The 17,156-nt window shown below is 38.7% G+C and overlaps 1 protein-coding gene across 3 annotated transcripts in view; it reads left to right on the forward strand.

Moving 5' to 3' along the window:
- The first annotated feature begins 781 nt into the window (after nucleotides 1–781).
- Nucleotides 782–17,156, forward strand: part of Cstf3 (cleavage stimulation factor subunit 3) — a 75,826-nt gene continuing 59,451 nt past the window's right edge. For 2 of the 3 annotated variants that reach the window (XR_015683174.1, XM_087653276.1), the window contains exon 1: nucleotides 782–1,006. Coding sequence is in view for 2 of the 3 variants with exons in the window: in XM_087653276.1 (XP_087509402.1) it covers nucleotides 980–1,006 (27 nt within the window). In the remaining variant the exon portion in view is untranslated. The remainder of the gene's footprint in view (nucleotides 1,007–17,156) is intronic. The other variant, NM_001077672.1, reaches the window with a different exon arrangement.

Genomic DNA, 17,156 nt, shown 5'->3' on the forward strand with positions numbered 1-17,156 from the left:
AAAGGTGAAATAGAAAGTTCATAGGCCCTTGTCGTCCTGGAGCCTTACAGGACTCGAACTCACAGAGATCCACCCTGCCTCTGTCCCCAGGGTGCTGTGATTTAAGGCCTAAGCCAAAAGAGAGGGTTTTTTTTTTTTTTTTTTTTTTTTTAATTAAATCTCAGCTGCTGTTGTTATTCTTATCTTTAGGTAAGGAAACAGAGACAGAGAGAATGCAAATTGCCCAGGTTACTCTAGTGAGGTGAGAAGTCTGGGTACAAAGCAACATTTCGTACTATCCGTACTATCACCGCAATTTTGCAGACAAGAAACCATAGTGAGACGCTAAACTAAAATCCCGGGTCTGGTAGTGAACGGTGACAGCAAAAGTTAATACGAACTAGATTTGTTCCTCTCACCCCCAAGAAAAGAAAGTGTACAGAATGCCTTAGTAGACTCCTTATCCCCTAAACACGAGAGGTATTCACTAGCTCTCAACGCTGTTCCCTAAAATGGTCAGTTTGCCTGTACTGAGCGGATTGGCAGTCAGGCTTCAACGGGGAGGAGCCTGGCTCTGCAACTCAGTAATTAAATTCCAAGAAGCGCGGGAGCTCCCAGGCCAATCGGCTGGATCTTTCCGGCCGTCCTCAGAAATCTGGACAGCGGCGTCATCAGTTCCGGGCCGTGACGTTAGCTCACGCGCTGAGCCCGCCCCCTGGGATCGCTCTGCGCTTGTGCACCTCCAATAATCCGGGAGTTGAGCCTCAGCCCCGCCCATTGTCCCGGAAGTGAATACGGAAGCGACTCACACCCCCTCAGCCGGCTGGGGCGCAGCCATTTTAATTCATATCTGAGTGGGCGGTGGCGATTTTTGCGGCGGCTCTGGCTCCGAGGGACAAGGGGTAGCGTTACTGGTTTTGGTGGGGTTGTTTTTAGTTTAAAATTTTCCTTTCTAGCTTCCCATTGCCGGCCCGTGTGTACGTTGTAATCCTCTGAGGCCATGTCAGGAGACGCAGCCGCGGAGCAGGTGAGGAACGGGAGCGGTGGGGCCTCGTGGCGACTTCTCTCTCTGGCCTGTGGGTGCGAACACTCCAGCCCTGTTCGCGTGAGGAAGGGCCCTGGGGATCTAGTGAATCCCGGGGTCGGAAGCACAGCTCCTGAGGTCTCCCAGATTTTGACTTTTCTGTGGCGTTCACACGAAGTATTTGACTTAGACAATAGCTGAGACGTTGCTTCGCCCTGTTCGTTGCACTTTCTTCGGTCGGGACGGTTTATTTCATACCATTTTAGTGTTCCGGTAGTACCGGATTATTTTAACGTATATCTGCGTTGGCAATATTTCTCTCCTCTGCGCCCCAGTCTGCTGTCCCCAGAAATAAAAACTAAACCAATCTGGAAAATTCGGCCCCCGAGAGAGCGAAGGTTAAAAGTAGCAGTCCAGAAGTAGAGCATGGCTCTTCCGAGCTTTGGTGGAATTTTGCTTTCTTTCTCTCTCGTCAAGGAAAACTTTGTTTTTGCTTTTACGAGCACGCAAACATTGCAGAATTTGGTAAATTGAAAACTGGAAATGTGCTTTAGTCACTGTAGGTACCATCTGTTTGGATGGTAGATATGAATGATATCTAAGTATTTTACAAATTGGATTTTTAGATATGAGATCTCACCCTTTTACTGCTTGTTTGTTTATTTTGGATAGGGTTTTACTGAGTAGCCCTGACTAGGCAGGACCTTCTGACAGGCTTGCTTCCTTGGCCTCTAGTGCTAGGGTTATCTGGGAATACTGGCGTGCATCTTCATGTTGGGTTCTTTTGCTCTTTTATATCCTAAATTTTGTAGGCTAGTGTTTGCTTTTTATTGTAAAAAACAAAAATGACTATGAAAGATGTGTGTTTTGATCTTGATCCTAGTATATTTAGTTCTAAAAGAAAGGTGGTCCTACAAAGTTCTAAATTTCCTATTGCTATAGTAACGGAATACACTTGTATTTTTTTTCCTTTTCTTTTTTCCCCAAATCCCCACCTTATAAAGTAAAAATTATTGGAGGTTGATGGATGAGGTAAAATAGGACTGTATGTTAATGAAGTGTAGGTAAATTAGAACTTAATTACTTTGGGAAGTCTTGGCAGTGCTTTTGTATTTTATCTAATGTTAGGGTGCCCACGAATGCAATGTCTTTGAATTATTTTACTTACTAAAACTGTTTCTTTTACTCTGCTCTTCCAGGGCTGGCATTTTTATTTTCTGAAAGGAAGGAGTGGTGTTGAGGTTTCTTTGGATGTGTCTGGAATTCACTGTTTTACATAAATTTGTAAAGACAAAAATATTGCCGTGGTTTTGTTTTAGAACTGTGTGGGTTTTAGTTTTTGTTTTGGTCATCCTATTCCACCCCAGGTAGAAATTGAACCTCGGGACCTTGTGCATGCTGGGAAGTACTCAACCGCTGAGTTCAAAGCCTTAATCACAACACAGTGTGCCATATTTCTATGAAAACAACTGTGATGAGACCTTATAAACCTTCATTCTCCAAACCCCTTTTATTTTGACAGTTGTCACTATGTAGTCCTGGCTGGCATGGAACTTGCTATGCTACATAGACCAGGCTGTCTTCGAATTCATGGAGGTCACCCACCTCTGCCTTGCTGAGTGCTAGGAGGAAAGATGGTACACCACCACATCTAGGAGGAAAGATGGTACACCACCACATCTAGGAGGAAAGATGGTACACCACCACATCTAGGAGGAAAGATGGTACACCACCACATCTAGAAGGAAAGATGGTACACCACCACATCTAGGAAAGATGGTACACCACCACTTTTAGGAGGAAAGATGGTACACCACCACAATAGCCTTTGTAAGATTTAGTTACTCTGTGACTCAGGCAGGCCTTAGATGCAATCTTTCAGCCTCAGCACCTGTAACAGGTATTCCGCCTTTGAATTTTATTACACAGTTTATAACAAAAAAAAGTTGAAGGAAAAACTCATGAACACCCATTATAATTTTCACCAAATCCAACAATGGTTACAGGGTTTGTCGTATATATGTGGTATTGCATGTATGTGTTCATATACATATTTCTTGTGTATGGCAGTGCTGTGGCTTTAAAGGTAGGATCTTGCTCATATTAGGCAAGCTCTACTATTGACTATTGATATATTTTTTTCTCCATAACGCATTTCTTTGAAAGTTGACATATCAAACTTCATTCCAAACTATTTCAACATTCTCTTATGTAATGACATTAATTGTGTAACATTTCTGGCTGTCCTGGAACTCCATTGATAGATCAGGCTGACCTCCAACTCACAGAGATCTGCCTGCTTCTGCTTCCAGAGTGCTGAGATTAAAGGAACCCCTCCTGGCTTCTGTGTTATTTTTTTTTATGATAGGGTCTTGTACAAGTTTGAGGGCAGACTGGCTCAGTTTGTGGCTGATAATGACCTTGAACTTCTACTTCCCAAGTACTGGGATCATAGGTTCTTTCCAGTGCACTTGGCTTGATGATGTGTTTCTAACATATCCATACTCAGAATTGTCAGTTGCATCAAGAATGTGATTTATAGGGCTGAGGATGTGATCAGTTAGTAAAGGTGCTTGTGTAGCATGCGCAAGGCTCTGGAATCCAACCTGGAGTAGACCCTAAGCACTAATTAAGTCAGGCTTTGTGGCAAAAGACCTGTAATACCAGCACTCTGGAGTTAGAGGCCAGAGGATCACAAGTTTGGAGTCATTGTTGGCTGTATACTAAGTTTAAAGGCAATCTGAGCTATAAAAGACTTTGTCACAAAAAGAAGACAAAACAAAAACCAACCAAACATCAAAATAAAATCTAGGTAAAACACTGAATTTTGTATTTCTATATTTGCTTATCTAATAAAGTCTTTCTATTTGTCTATACCTTCTCCTCACCTATGTTGTCTATTTGAAAAGACAGCTATTTTATCATTTTGAGATTTTGTTTGGGGGATTTTTGATAGTACTATTTAATAGATCTTTTGCTCTATTTCTCAGAGAATTTATAGTTAGGTCTACTCTCAATCTTGATAGTTTTGAGGTTAAATATCTTGGATAGAATATAATACAAGTCATTTAAATACTATGTAAATGGATGTATGTGAGAGTGTGATTGTGTATGTGAGGGCTCAAGTGTGCTTGGTCTTGTGGAGGTCAGAGGATAACCTTTGAAAATAGGTTTTTCTCCTTCTGCTCTGTAGGTCCTGGAGATTGATCTAAGGCTTGGTGACAAGCACCTTTATTTACCTTGGGTCATTTTGCTGGCCCAAAAGTTCAGCTATGTGTGGTAGCATATTTCTGTACTCCCAGGACTCAGGTTGGACCATGGAGGCCAGTGGAGTCTGATCCCCTTGGAGCTGGATACAGATAGTTGTAAGCCAATGTAGATGTTGGGAACCAAACTTGGCCCTCTGGAAGGGGCAGTATTCACTCTTTAATGATGAATGATGAGCCCTTTCTCCAACCCCCATTTTAAAAATGGAATTCTATCTACAAATCAAAACAAGGTAGCACTTCTTGCTGATTATTCCACTACCAGTGATAGATAATGTTTATTTATTTGTTTGGTGTGATGATTGCCAGATGTCTTTACTGGACTGTTTTCCCCTACTAGTAATCTGTGTTGTGTTGATACTGTCCTCATAACCATCAGTTGACAAGTTTGGAGTAGTTGGTTATTAATTGTAGGTAACAAATAGTTGGTTTATTTATTTTTTGAAATAAGAGTGTCACTATATAGCCTTGTCTGTCCAGGAAACCTTTATGTAAACCAGGCTGTCTGAATCTTGCTACCATCCTCCTGCCTCTGCCTCCTGGGTGCTAGGTTTACAGGGGGATGTGCTACCTGGCTTTTATTTTTTTTTTTAATGTGTTTGAGTGTTTTGCATGTTTGTATATGTACCATGTGTACTCAAGGACCTTAGAAGGGGCTTTTCATCCCCTAGAAATGGAGTTAAAATTGTGAGCTACCATCTGGGTGTTGGAACTGAACCTGCAAGAGTTGGTCCTTTGCAAGAGTTCTTCACCAATGAAGTCACATATTTCAGCCTCCCAGTCCCATGCAGATTTTACATAGAAAAAGAAAGTGTAAAGTGTAGTGTATTTATCATAGAGCTGCTCTTTTCCCTTTCTTCCTTCTGCACTCATTGCACTGAAGTAAATCTCAGTTGCTGTGGTATTATTAAATGATACTTTAAAAATGTAATGGATTTTAAAATGTGAATTGGCTGTACAGTTCTTGGTGTTTAAAACAACGGCCAGTGGAAATCTGGAGAAAATGATTACTTAATATGACCTTCCATAACTGGAAGGATGACTCGCTGGGTAAGAGGGCTTTATAAATTAGAGGACTGGAGTTCAGTTCTTAGTGCTCATATAAGGAGACTCACGAGTACCTGTAACTCCAGCCCCTAGGGATCCAGTGTTCTCTTGGTCTCCTTGGACACCTGCACACACCTCATGCACATAAATGAAAACATTTTTTTAATGACCCTTAATTATGGGTGAGAAAACATAAATAGAACTGAAGGCTGTTAAGAGACAAGCATGGTGGCACACATCAGTGATTCCAGCATTTAAGAGACTAAAGAAGGATGGGATGGAGGCTAGTTTGAACTATACAGCAAGTCTTAGAAAAAAGAAAGAAAGAATAAGAAAAGCATCACTTTGTGACTATCCTGGTTTTTTGAGATTTGGTAGGATTTTTGTTTTTGTTTTTGTTTTGTTTGTGCTATACAGACCAAGCTGATTTTGAACTTGTGGTGGGACTCCAGCCTCTGCCAGTCTTTTTCAACCAGAGGAGTCATGAGTCAGTGTTTTTCTGCTAGTGAAAAACAGCTTGCAGAGGCTAGAGAAAACAGGAAAAATATATGTAATGTGGTACACTTCTTAATGAGGAGAAAGTTGAAAAATCTTTACAGTATTATCTGAAACCTTGTTTATTTTATTGGTATTAAGAATCTGTTTAAAAGCAACAGTACTACCAAGTAATGTAAAAGTCAGGTGGATGTGAGGGAAGAAGATTGGGAAGACAGCAGGATAAGGAGATATGTTAGGCAGTGTATTTCTTGGACCTAGTTATTTTTATATGTTTAATAAAATTTCTCCACTGTAACCTTTTATGTGTTCCTCCTGTTTTAAATGATATTTGGTATAAGACAATTTTGAGTAGGTAAATTGGTTTGATTTTAATATTTCTTAGGAAAACCAGACTTCTACTTTATGGGCAGTAATTGTTCGTAAGGGTACTAGATCTGTCCTTTGTTCTGTTTTGGTTCTTTAGTTTTTTGTTCGTTTGTTTGTTTTTCCCTCTTTATAACTACCAAAAAAAGGAAATTAGTAGAGATTGTGTTTGCTGTTTCTGGATATAAAGGAATATATATATATATATATATATATATATATATATATATATATATATATATATATATATATCCCAGGTAGAATGGCAAAAGTCGGTATTGAGGTGTTTTTATGTATTCATTACTATTGCTAAGAAACCAATTCATTGTTTTAAGCTTTCAACTATATCCCATATCTGTATTTCTCCTTAAAATAGAACCCATTTGTAAATTTGGGTCATTTTGTTTGGGCAATTGGCAGTTGTATGGGAAAAACTCATTAAAGGAGATCAGTGAGATTATTTATTTAGTTAAAGGGTGTCTTTATAGTTGAGGCTGGCCTGGAACTCTTTCCCATTGAGTACTGGGATTTCAAGTATATACTACCTTACTCAGCTATTTAAGCTAGTTTTAATTTGATTGATAATTTAATTCTGTAAATATTGAATAAAATTAGAATGACAAAATGTATGTTTTAGTCTCCCAGATGCTAGATTACAGGTTTGTGCTAGCACCTAGCTAGACTTTTTCTTCTGTGTTTTGTTAGTATTGAGGATTGAACCTTGGGCATCATGCTTGCTAGACAAAATGCTTTACCACTGAACTATATCCCTAGCCCAAGAGTTTTCTTTTCTTTTTTTTTTTTTTTCGGTTCTTTTTTTTCGGAGCTGGGGACCGAACCCAGGGCCTTGCGCTTCCTAGGTAAGCGCTCTACCACTGAGCTAAATCCCCAGCCCCCCAAGAGTTTTCTTAACGGTGATTTTCTTGCATTGCTCCATAGAACTACACATCCCCAGCCCTTTGTATTAATTTGTATTTGCTTCCTAGGGGATGAAATGAATATGATTAATATTTCAACTAATACCTTACTAACTTTTTAAAGTTTTTAATTTGAATAGGGTTTTTGTTTTTGGAAAAATTGGATTATTGCTATGCAGTACCAGATACAGACTGCTTTTCTTGAACACAGTTCATTTATATTGGCAAAGGAGCACAGATCCAAGTTAGCATCTAATTCTGAATGTGACACCTGTCCTGTAATATACTTTATTCATTGAACATGCTCAATTAAGTTTGTGTTTATTATAAGAAAGTTATAGAATGCTGCTGTGGCCTATTTTTTTTAATCGTTTATTTATTTTAGTTTTACAAGGCAAGTTTTCTCTGTGTAGCTTTGGCTGTCCTGGAACTAGTTCTGTAGACCAGACTACCCTCCAACTCAAAAAAACCCATCTGTTTTTACCTTCCAAGTGCTGGGATTAAAAGCATGTGCCACCACTGCCTGGCTATTTTTTTTTCTTTTGAGGTTGAGTCTCACTATATATTCCTGATTGGCCTGAAACTCACTATGTAGACTATGTTTTTGGAAGAAGTTGCAGAGAGAAATTACTTCAGATATGTACTGTGTGCAGTTTTCTTAATATTTTAGCAAAAATTCAGTTAGAATCATTTGGGTTTGGTACCACCTTTATTTTTTAGATTCATGATATTTGGAAAAGTATTAAGAACCAATAGAGTAGATAATAGTCATGTAGGTAATAATTATGTTCTACAGTATTCCTGAGGTGATTTTTATCATGTTGAACATTGTATAGTGAATATGCCTACACAAACTATATGTTACATCCTGGGGTTTTGAGGTAGGGATATATGAGTACATATATACATATATAATAACCTGTTAGCTCACTGGTGTAAATTAATAGCTAATGACAGAATGCTATTAGCCTGTTGGTCTAAAGGACACAATTGAACAAAACAGTATAAAATTAAAATAACGTGTGCAAGAGCAAATGATGCAGTGAGGAGCATTGCTGTTATGAGTATGATAGAGTACTTGCCTGGAATACATAAAGCATTAAGTTTGGAATCCTGGTGGGGGGATCCAAAAATCAATGGGGGAAGAGGGGAAGTAGAGAGAGAAAGGAAGCTGCTTCCTGGCCAATGAGGCTTACTGGATGGTGTTTTCTATTGTGTTAGGGGTGGCGCTCAGGGTCTCAGGCACTAGTCATATGCATTCTGTCTTGGTGAGACTGGGTCTTACTCTGTAACCTGGGTTGCTATAGGATTCACTATGTAGCTCAGACTAGCCACAATCTCAGAGCAGTTTTGCCTCACTCAGTCTCCTAAGTACTGTTATAGGCATGAACCACCATGCCTGAATAATATTGTTGTATAGTAAACTTTTTTGACAGAGTCTGGCTATGTAGCTGAGGTTGCCCAGAAACTCCTGATTTTCTTGTCTCAGCTTTCTGAATGAGACAGGGTCTAACGTTGTAACCCCAGCAGACTGGAACTTACAGAGATGCACCTGTTTCTGCCTTTCTAGTGCTGACACTAAAGGTATGCAATAACATACCAGGTTCACATCTTGCTATTTTGTTTGTTTGAGATAGTCTCACTTTGTAGCTCTGGCTGGTGGTCAGGAATTCACTACCTAGACCAAGACATTGTATCCTCCTGCTTTTCCCTCCTGAGCATGCACCATGCTTGGCTACCCCTTACTTTTTAAGGTCTTCTGTTTGTCTTTTTCTTTTTTAAGATTATTTATTTATTATATACAAGTACACTGTAGCTGTCTTCAGACACCCCAGAAGAGGGCATCAGATCTCATTATAGATGGTTGTGAGCCACTATATGGTTGCTGGGATTTGAATTTAGGACCTCTGGAAGAGTAGTCAGTGCTCTTTACAGCTGAGCCATCTTTCCAGCCCCGTTTTGTTTCTTTTTGTTGTTATTTGATTGGCTGATTTTTGGTTTTTCAAAACTGTGTTTCTTGGTAGTTCTGGCTGTCCTTGAAATTGCCCTGTAAGCCAGGCCAGCCTGGAACTCACAGATTGGCCTGCCTCTGCCTCCTTAGTACAGGATTAAAGATGTGTACCACCACCATGCTTTCTGAGGTTTTTTTTACACTAAAAACAAATGGGTATGTGTTATTCTGTGCTATTTATTTTGATTAAAAATATATGTAAGTATTTAAGACAGCAATGCGGTTATTATATTGTACTGTGTTATTATATGTGCTAGACCTGCTAGAAAGTGTGCTAGCCAGCATCACTTTCAACACCAGCATTGAAACTAATGGTCAAGATGTCACTAATCTCAAATGCGAAGACTTTCAGCATCATTATAAAGTCCTATTTGCTATGTGGCATTGATTAAAATATTAATCATATACGGTTTCTCATATTCTCATAGTTGAGTTTGGGAGTCATTTATGTCAATTATTTAGGTGCTTTATGAAAATACAGATGTCTGTGTGACAGTTTTCAGATTGCTATCTCTGATTCTGTTGATAGACTGAAATTTTTCACTTAAAACATCTATTAAAAAAGAAAACATGTACCTGAAGTAAATGGAAGCTTAAAAACCTCAGAATTTTAGGGAGGAGGATTATTACCTTAAATGTATTCACTAGCTCACACTCTATGTCTTACAGAGTATAGAACCAGCTGGCCTTGAATTCAGGCTTCTGAAGTGCTGGGATTACAAGCTGAACCGCCATGCCCAGCTATTAATTGCTTTTAAGTATATACTTGGTAAAGATGAGTAGTAAAACTGCAAAGCATAGGAATAGTATTTTACTGATTTTCCTTCTTAACTCTCCCTAAACTATAAGCTAATACATTAAATAGTGGAGAATACTTATTTCAGAATGAGAATTGAGGCTCATTTCTGCTTGTTCAGTTGGCCATGGAAAAGAGTTTATTATAACATAGGTTTAAGTCCCCATCCCTTTTAAAAAATGATATCCTTTCTTCCCTCTTTTTATATATATATATATATATATATATATATATATATATATATATATATATATTGAGAAGGGTCTCTATGTGGCCCTCCCTGTCTATCCTATCCTGGAACTCAAGTTCTGCTTCTGCTTCCCAAGTACTGGGATTAAATAACGGCTCGTGCCACCATGCCTGGATCATTCATATTTTTTAAAGCTTTATTTATAAATTATTTTTAATTATGTATATGTGTGTTGTATTTATGTATATGAATACAAGTGCTTTCAGATGTTAGAGCCATCAGATCCCTCTAAAGCTGGAGTTTCAGGTGGTTGTGAGCTGCCTGACATGGGTTCTGGGAATTGAACTTGGGACTCATGGAAGAATAGTAAGTGCTCTTAACCACTAAACCATCTCTACAGCTCCTTCTCCTCTCTCCATATTTTTTATATGTATCACTTAGATGAGACCAACATTTTTTTTTAATTGTGTGTACGCATATAGCCCAGGCTGGCCTTTGAGTTTGCTGCAATCTACCTGTCTCAGTCTCCCAAGTGTTAGGATTTAGGTGTGAGCCTAAACCAATTTCTATCTCAATTTCACTTTGACCCCTTGTGTAACAGCCCCTCCTGTTCACCCTGAATAATTATTTAGAAAGAACTCTATCCTCCTGTCTCTTACCTCCCTAGTACAAACAGAAAAATTGCATATTTTCATTTATTTTTGTTTTTCTGGTGCTGGGAATTAAACCCAGATCATCATTCATGGGTAGGCAAATGCTTTAGCACTGAGCAATCCTCAGCCTTTGTTATTATTTTAAAAAATATTATTTATTGGGTTTGGAGGTGGCTCAGCAGTTAAGAACACTTACTGCTGGGGCTGGAGAGATGGCTCAGTGGTTAAGAGCACTGACTGCTCTTCCAGAGGTCCTGAGTTCAAATCCTAGCAACCACATGGTAGCTCACAACCATCTGTAACAGGATCTGATGCCCTCTTCTGGTGTGTCTGAAGACAGCGGCAGTGTACTCGCATATATAAAATAAGTAAAAATAAATCTTTAAAAAAAAAAAAGAACACTTACTGCTTTTGCAGAGTTCAGTACGCTCAGCACCCATATGTCCTATAACAGCTACTTATAACTTCAGTTCCAGAGGAACTGATACCCTCATCTTACCTCTGTGGTTGCTGTATGCAGATAGTACACAGACGAACATACACATCTATATATATAAATAAAAATAGATAAATCTAAGACATGTTTTTCTAAAAATTACTTGTCTTACTTGAGAACTGAGGCTCAAATATGGACTTTAAGCCTGCTAGACAAATGTTCTATTAACTATGAAATCACAATACCAATCTCCTTTCCTTATTTCAAAAGAAATGTTTATTTTGTTTTATGTGTATGAGTGTTTTGTCTGCATGTTGGTGCCGTGTCTCTGTTTGGTGCCCTTGGAGGTCAAAGGCAGGTATGGGATCCTCTGGAACTGGAGTTAAGAGATGTTTAGGAGTCATCATCTGAGTGCTGGAAACTGAGCCATCTCTCCAACCCCTCAGTTAGATGCTTAAAAGATCACCCAAATAAACAACTGTTGGTTGGGGAATAACTTCTTGCCTGACATGCACAATACCTAAGTTTGATTGCTCTGTGTACAGAACAATCACAGCCATCTTTTTCTTTTTCTGGTAACTGAATTGACTCTGTAGACCAGGTTTCTGAGTTCAGCACTTTGAATATTCTAAATTCATTTTTAATTTCTAATATAAGCATTGAAAAAGCCCATATCTGTAAGAAATCTCGTTGGATATCTTGGCTAGGCAGAGTGGGTACTCCTTGGGATGCAGAAGTAGATGGGTCTTGAGCTGAAGGCCAGCCTGGACTATACAGTAAAGTCCTGTCTCAAAACTAAGAAAAAAATGGCAATGTATCTTTTAAAAGGGTGGATTGTATGGTATGTAATTCATGTCACAAAGTTATTACTAAAAATAGTTATAATGAAACCCAATAATAACTAATATAGTGCATAATATTCTTACTATAACTTCCATTATAGTCAATTGTGATATAAGTTGTTATTCACAAAGAAAATTAAGTGATGGATAGAGCCTTGGGAATGAGTTTAGCTTTTGTTGTATTTAGTTTAGTGCTCTTGCCCTTGTTTCACATAGAACCTGCTTCTGCATCAAAAGTGCTAGGATTAAAGCACTTTTGTTGAGCTGTGTAGTTGCAACTTTAGTCTCTATTGTAGATGGGTACTAGGAACTTTCCCTGAATTTTCTCTCTGTGTTCCATTTCTTTCCTTTAGCAACAGAGCCAGGAAATAACTCAATTCCTTATGGAGACTCAAGTCTATCTTTTTTTAATATTTATTAGCATATATTAATTAGTCATTGATTTTCATTGTATTTTCATAAATTTAGATAATGTATTTTGATCATATTTACCCCTTTTATCCTTCTCTGTCCCTCTCCTCCCCTCTGATTCTCTTCCTGAGCATGTAACCCTCCTGTCCTTTATGTCTTCCCCTCTCTCCCTTTAGGGGGCCTGGTGAGTTTCATTAGGGTTGCTTAGGAGCATGGCATCTTACCAGTAGTCATACCACCAAAGAGAATGTCTCTTTCTGTCTCAGCAACTACTAACTGCTGGTAGATGCCCAGGAGGGGCCTAGGGAGCCCATGCTCACTTTACCAGCTTAATGAAGGTAATCACAGCTGCTCTGTGTTCTAGGGTGCAATGACTGTGTCCTGCCAGGAAAGTAACTTTCTGTACCACATCCCCTTCTCTGGTTTTCTAATCATTTCCATTCCCTTTTCTGAACTGAGCCTTGGGGAAAGTGAGGAGATGTCCAGTTTAAAACTGAGCATTCAGCAGTCTCTTGTTCTCATTTTGACCAGTCATGAGTCTGTGATAATTAACTACTGCTCATTGCAGACAGAAGCTTCTCTTACCAAACCTGGCAGCAGCACTAATGTATGGACATAAACATAATTATTTAGAGGGCAGTTTGACAAGTAGATTATACCCATTTAGCAAAAACAATTGTAGCTTCTTCACAAAGGCCTGTGACCTTCCCTGTCATGGTCTATGCTACCATGTCTCTTTTTTTGTATATCTAAGAAAGAGGAGTTTTCCTTTGTTCTGTAGTGTGACACATAAGTTTGCCTGTGCTTATGTTGCAAGTAGTAAGTAGTGAGTAGCTAGCTATTCCTTTGAGGTGGGTGCTGGGATTTGAACTCCAGTCCTCATGAATGCAAAGCAGAACTAACTTTGAACCATTTCCTTAACCCTCCTTTTAATCATGCTTTATTATATTATTATTATTATTATCATCATCATCATCATCATCATCATCATCATCATCATGTGTATGTGTAGTGCTCATGAATGTATATGTGAGTACATAAAGGTCAGAGCACAGCTTTTCTGGGTTCCAGGTTTTGTTTGTTTGTTTGTTTGTTTGTTTTGTTTTTGTGTGGTTGTATAGTTATGGGTGTTTTGCCTGGGTGTATGTATCTCTGTGCACCATAGGCATGCCTGGTGCCTGTGGAAACCAGAAGAAGGCAGGCATTGGATCTCCTGAAACTAGACTTAAAAATTGTTGTGAGGCTCAATACAGATGCTGGGAATTGAACTTTTGTAAGAGTTGCAAGAGCTCCTAACTACTCACTGAACCAACTTTTAGGCTGTTTTTAACCATGATTTGGGGCCATTTAGGAACTCCCCCACCACCACCCACCCGCTCCAGTCTTTGTTTTTGTTTTTGCTTTCCACTAACCTCTATTCCTCAAGATAGGGTCTTTTTAGATTTATTTATTTCATGTATAAGTACACTGTAGCTGTCTTCAGACACACCAGAAGAGGGCATCGGATCCCATTACAGATGGCTGTGAGCCACCATGTGGTTGCTGGGAATTGAACTCAGGACCTCTGGAAGAGCAATCAGTGCTCTTAACCACTGAGCCATCTCTCCAGCCCTCAAGATAGGGTCTTAATTCTGGATGTCTGGGGTTTATACATCTACCTACCTCTGCCTTCCAAGTCCTGGGGATTAGAGGTGTGTGTCACCACACCTGGCTGTAATTACTGTTTTAAAGTTAACTTCAAACAACACTTCTTGGTTGTGTAATTGCTTTGTGTATATTTATGTGTTTTGTGGGGTGGTATGGACCCAGTGAGACCAGAAGAGACTGTCAGATCCCTTGGAGCTGGAATTACAGGCATTCGGAAGGCATGTGATATAGGTGCTGGGATTGGAATGTGGGTCCTCACACAGCAGCAGTTGCTCTTAACTGCTCAGCCATCTCAGCTTGCTTGGTTTTGTTTCTTGAGACAAGTTGTTACTTTGTAGCACAGGCTGTCCTTGAACTCATTGTCGTGACAGTTTTTTTGCCTCCTAGGTTCTGACATTGCAGGTATAAGCCACCATGTTCCTCTAAAAAAGTTTTTTTTGTTTGTTTGGTTTTTTTTAGTAGTAAACCTTTTGAAATTCTCGAAGAATTCTCTACTTTGTGAAGTGCGGGGACTTCTTCAGTAACATCTAGAACATACTTGGCATTGAACAAGTTTTTCTTAGTTGGATAGTGAAAAATTTAGAGTTCTAAGGACATGAGGTCCTAATAAGTATATACATTATGTATATGTGCCCCCTGCCAGTCTAAAGTCTTATTTTGGTCATTTTTATGGAGGTTGTAATGTATTGTTACTTATACTTAACTGTTTTCAGTGACTCCAAATTTCATAATTTGACTGATTCTTTCAGACAGGGCTATATAAATTATCAGTCTTGTGTAGCAGGCCAGTAGCTGACTATTTTCTTGTACATTGTGTAGTAGTATAAGTTGCTAGAAATCAGTATGAGATAATCATTAAATTTTGGTCAGTTTGGTCTACTTCAGAATATCAGTGTTAGTTATCTAACATTTCATTTCTATCCCATTGGATAAATTTCATTTCTTTTGTGTGTTTAAAATGCCTTTCGCCCTTCGTCCATCAGCGGTTCCAGGTGAACACAGGCTTTCTTTACTCTAGACAGTCACTGTGCTACTGAACTGTTTACCTGGCTGCATTCTCTTTATTTGTTTTCTTTTTGAGTCAGTAGGCTTTCCCAAGACCCACCCTCCCAAAAACTCCAATTTAGAGACAGTCTAACAGTGTATCCTTGACGGGCTTGGAATTCACTGTTAAGATCAGGCTGGTCTCAAAAGCCTACAAAGATCCTCTTGCCTTTGCCTTCTAAGTTCTGAGGTTATGTACCACATGCCCGCCTGTGTGTTGCTTTTCTTATACTAAATTTAAACTTCATGTAGTTAACTTAAAGCTTATGAAAAACTCAAGATGCATCTCAGAATATTGTATAGTTCTCTGTGTGTGTGTACTAAAGATGGACCCCAAGGTTTTGCAAATGCTAAATGCATTTTTATCATGAGCAATATTTTTAACCCTTGTTTTTATTTTTGGATTTTTTTTTTTTTAAAAACGATTAACTGTTTTATCTTTATTTTGGTGAACAAGAAAGTGGAAATTTTATCCACTTTAGTGACTTTACCTTGGTAAAATTGATTTCAGTTATTTTGTACGTTTGCTGGAAATCACCATTCTGATATAAAATGCTATCTTTGTTATCAGTGTTTTTCCACATATTTCCACATTTTTTAGCCATATTGGTTCAGTGATTAATTTGTTACCATTACCAAATTTTAGATGTCTTAATATGTGGGTGGAGCTACTTTTCTTCCTTAAGTTTCTTAAACTAGTCATAAAGCTTATATTTTAGTAAAGGATAATTTTGATTTAGTTGCAGAAGTCTTAGAATATGTCCAAGCCAGTGTGGTGACTCATACTGGTAATCCTAGTGCTTTGGAGGTTGAAACAGGTTTACCAGCTTTCAATGCCAACCTGATTACAGAGTGAGATCCTGACTCCAAAAAGCAATTTTATAAATAAAAAATACCTCTATTTATAAATAAAGAATATCTCTAAGTAAATTCCTACCGTTCAGTAGTCAAGGCTAATCTATTTCTTAAAAAAAAGAGTTTCTCACAGGCAATTTTATTCTAAAAGGATGACTTTTTTTTTAAAGATTTATTTATTTTATTTATATGTTAGTACACTGTAGTTCTCTTCAGACACTCCAGAAGAGAGCATCCCATTACAGATGGTTGTGAGCCACCATGTGGTTGCTGGGAATTGAACTCAGGACCTCTGGAAGAGCAGTCAGTGCTTTTTTTTGTTTTTGTTTTGTTTTTTGTTTTTTGTTTTTTTGTTTTTTGTTTTTTTTTTTTTCGGAGCTGAGGACCGAACCCAGCGCCTTGCGCTTGCTAGGCAAGCGCTCTACCACTGAGCTAAATCCCCAACCCCCAGTCAGTGCTCTTAACCGCTGAGCCATCTCTCCAGCCCCCTAAAAGGATGACTTTTAAAACTTTTCCTGGGGTTGGGGATTTAGCTCAGTGGTAGAGCGCTTGCCTAGGAAGCACAAGGCCCTGGGTTCGGTCCCCAGCTCCGAAAAAAAGACCAAAAAAAAAAGAAAAAAAAAAACTTTTCCTAGACTGATGCTTGACTGAATTATTACTTAATAATTCATCTATAAAAGGGGAGCAGTAGCAGTACCAAATATGTTGTTAGTGTATGCGTTTATCCTAGCACTTTAATCCTGGCAGAGGCAGGCAGATCTTGGTGAGTTCAAGGCCAGCCAGCCTGGTCTATATACTGATTTCCAGGACATCCAGAGTTTATGTTAGTATTTGTAGATTTATGTAGGAATATTCGAAACAGTTTGTGAAATAATTTGTATTTATGCTGCTTAGTACTAGGTGCTGCCTTTTTCTTTCATTTTTAGATATCTTTTCTTAATGTGTGTGTTTTTCCTGCTCGTATATGTGTGCACCATGTATGTACCTTATGCCTGTAGAGAATAGGGCATTGGAACTGGAGTTACAAGAATTGTGAACTGTCATGTGTGGGCTGAGGTCTGAACCCAGGTCCTTTAGAACACCAGCAAATGCTCTTTACTGTTAAGGAATCACTCTAGCACCCCTCTTTTCTTTTAAGATGTGTGTACACACACATGTGCAATGCTAAGGTTTCAAC

Source organism: Rattus norvegicus, chromosome 3 (genome assembly GCF_021556685.1).
Source record: "Rattus norvegicus strain SHRSP/BbbUtx chromosome 3, alternate assembly SHRSP_T2T, whole genome shotgun sequence".
Classification (NCBI taxonomy): Eukaryota; Metazoa; Chordata; class Mammalia; order Rodentia; family Muridae; genus Rattus; species Rattus norvegicus.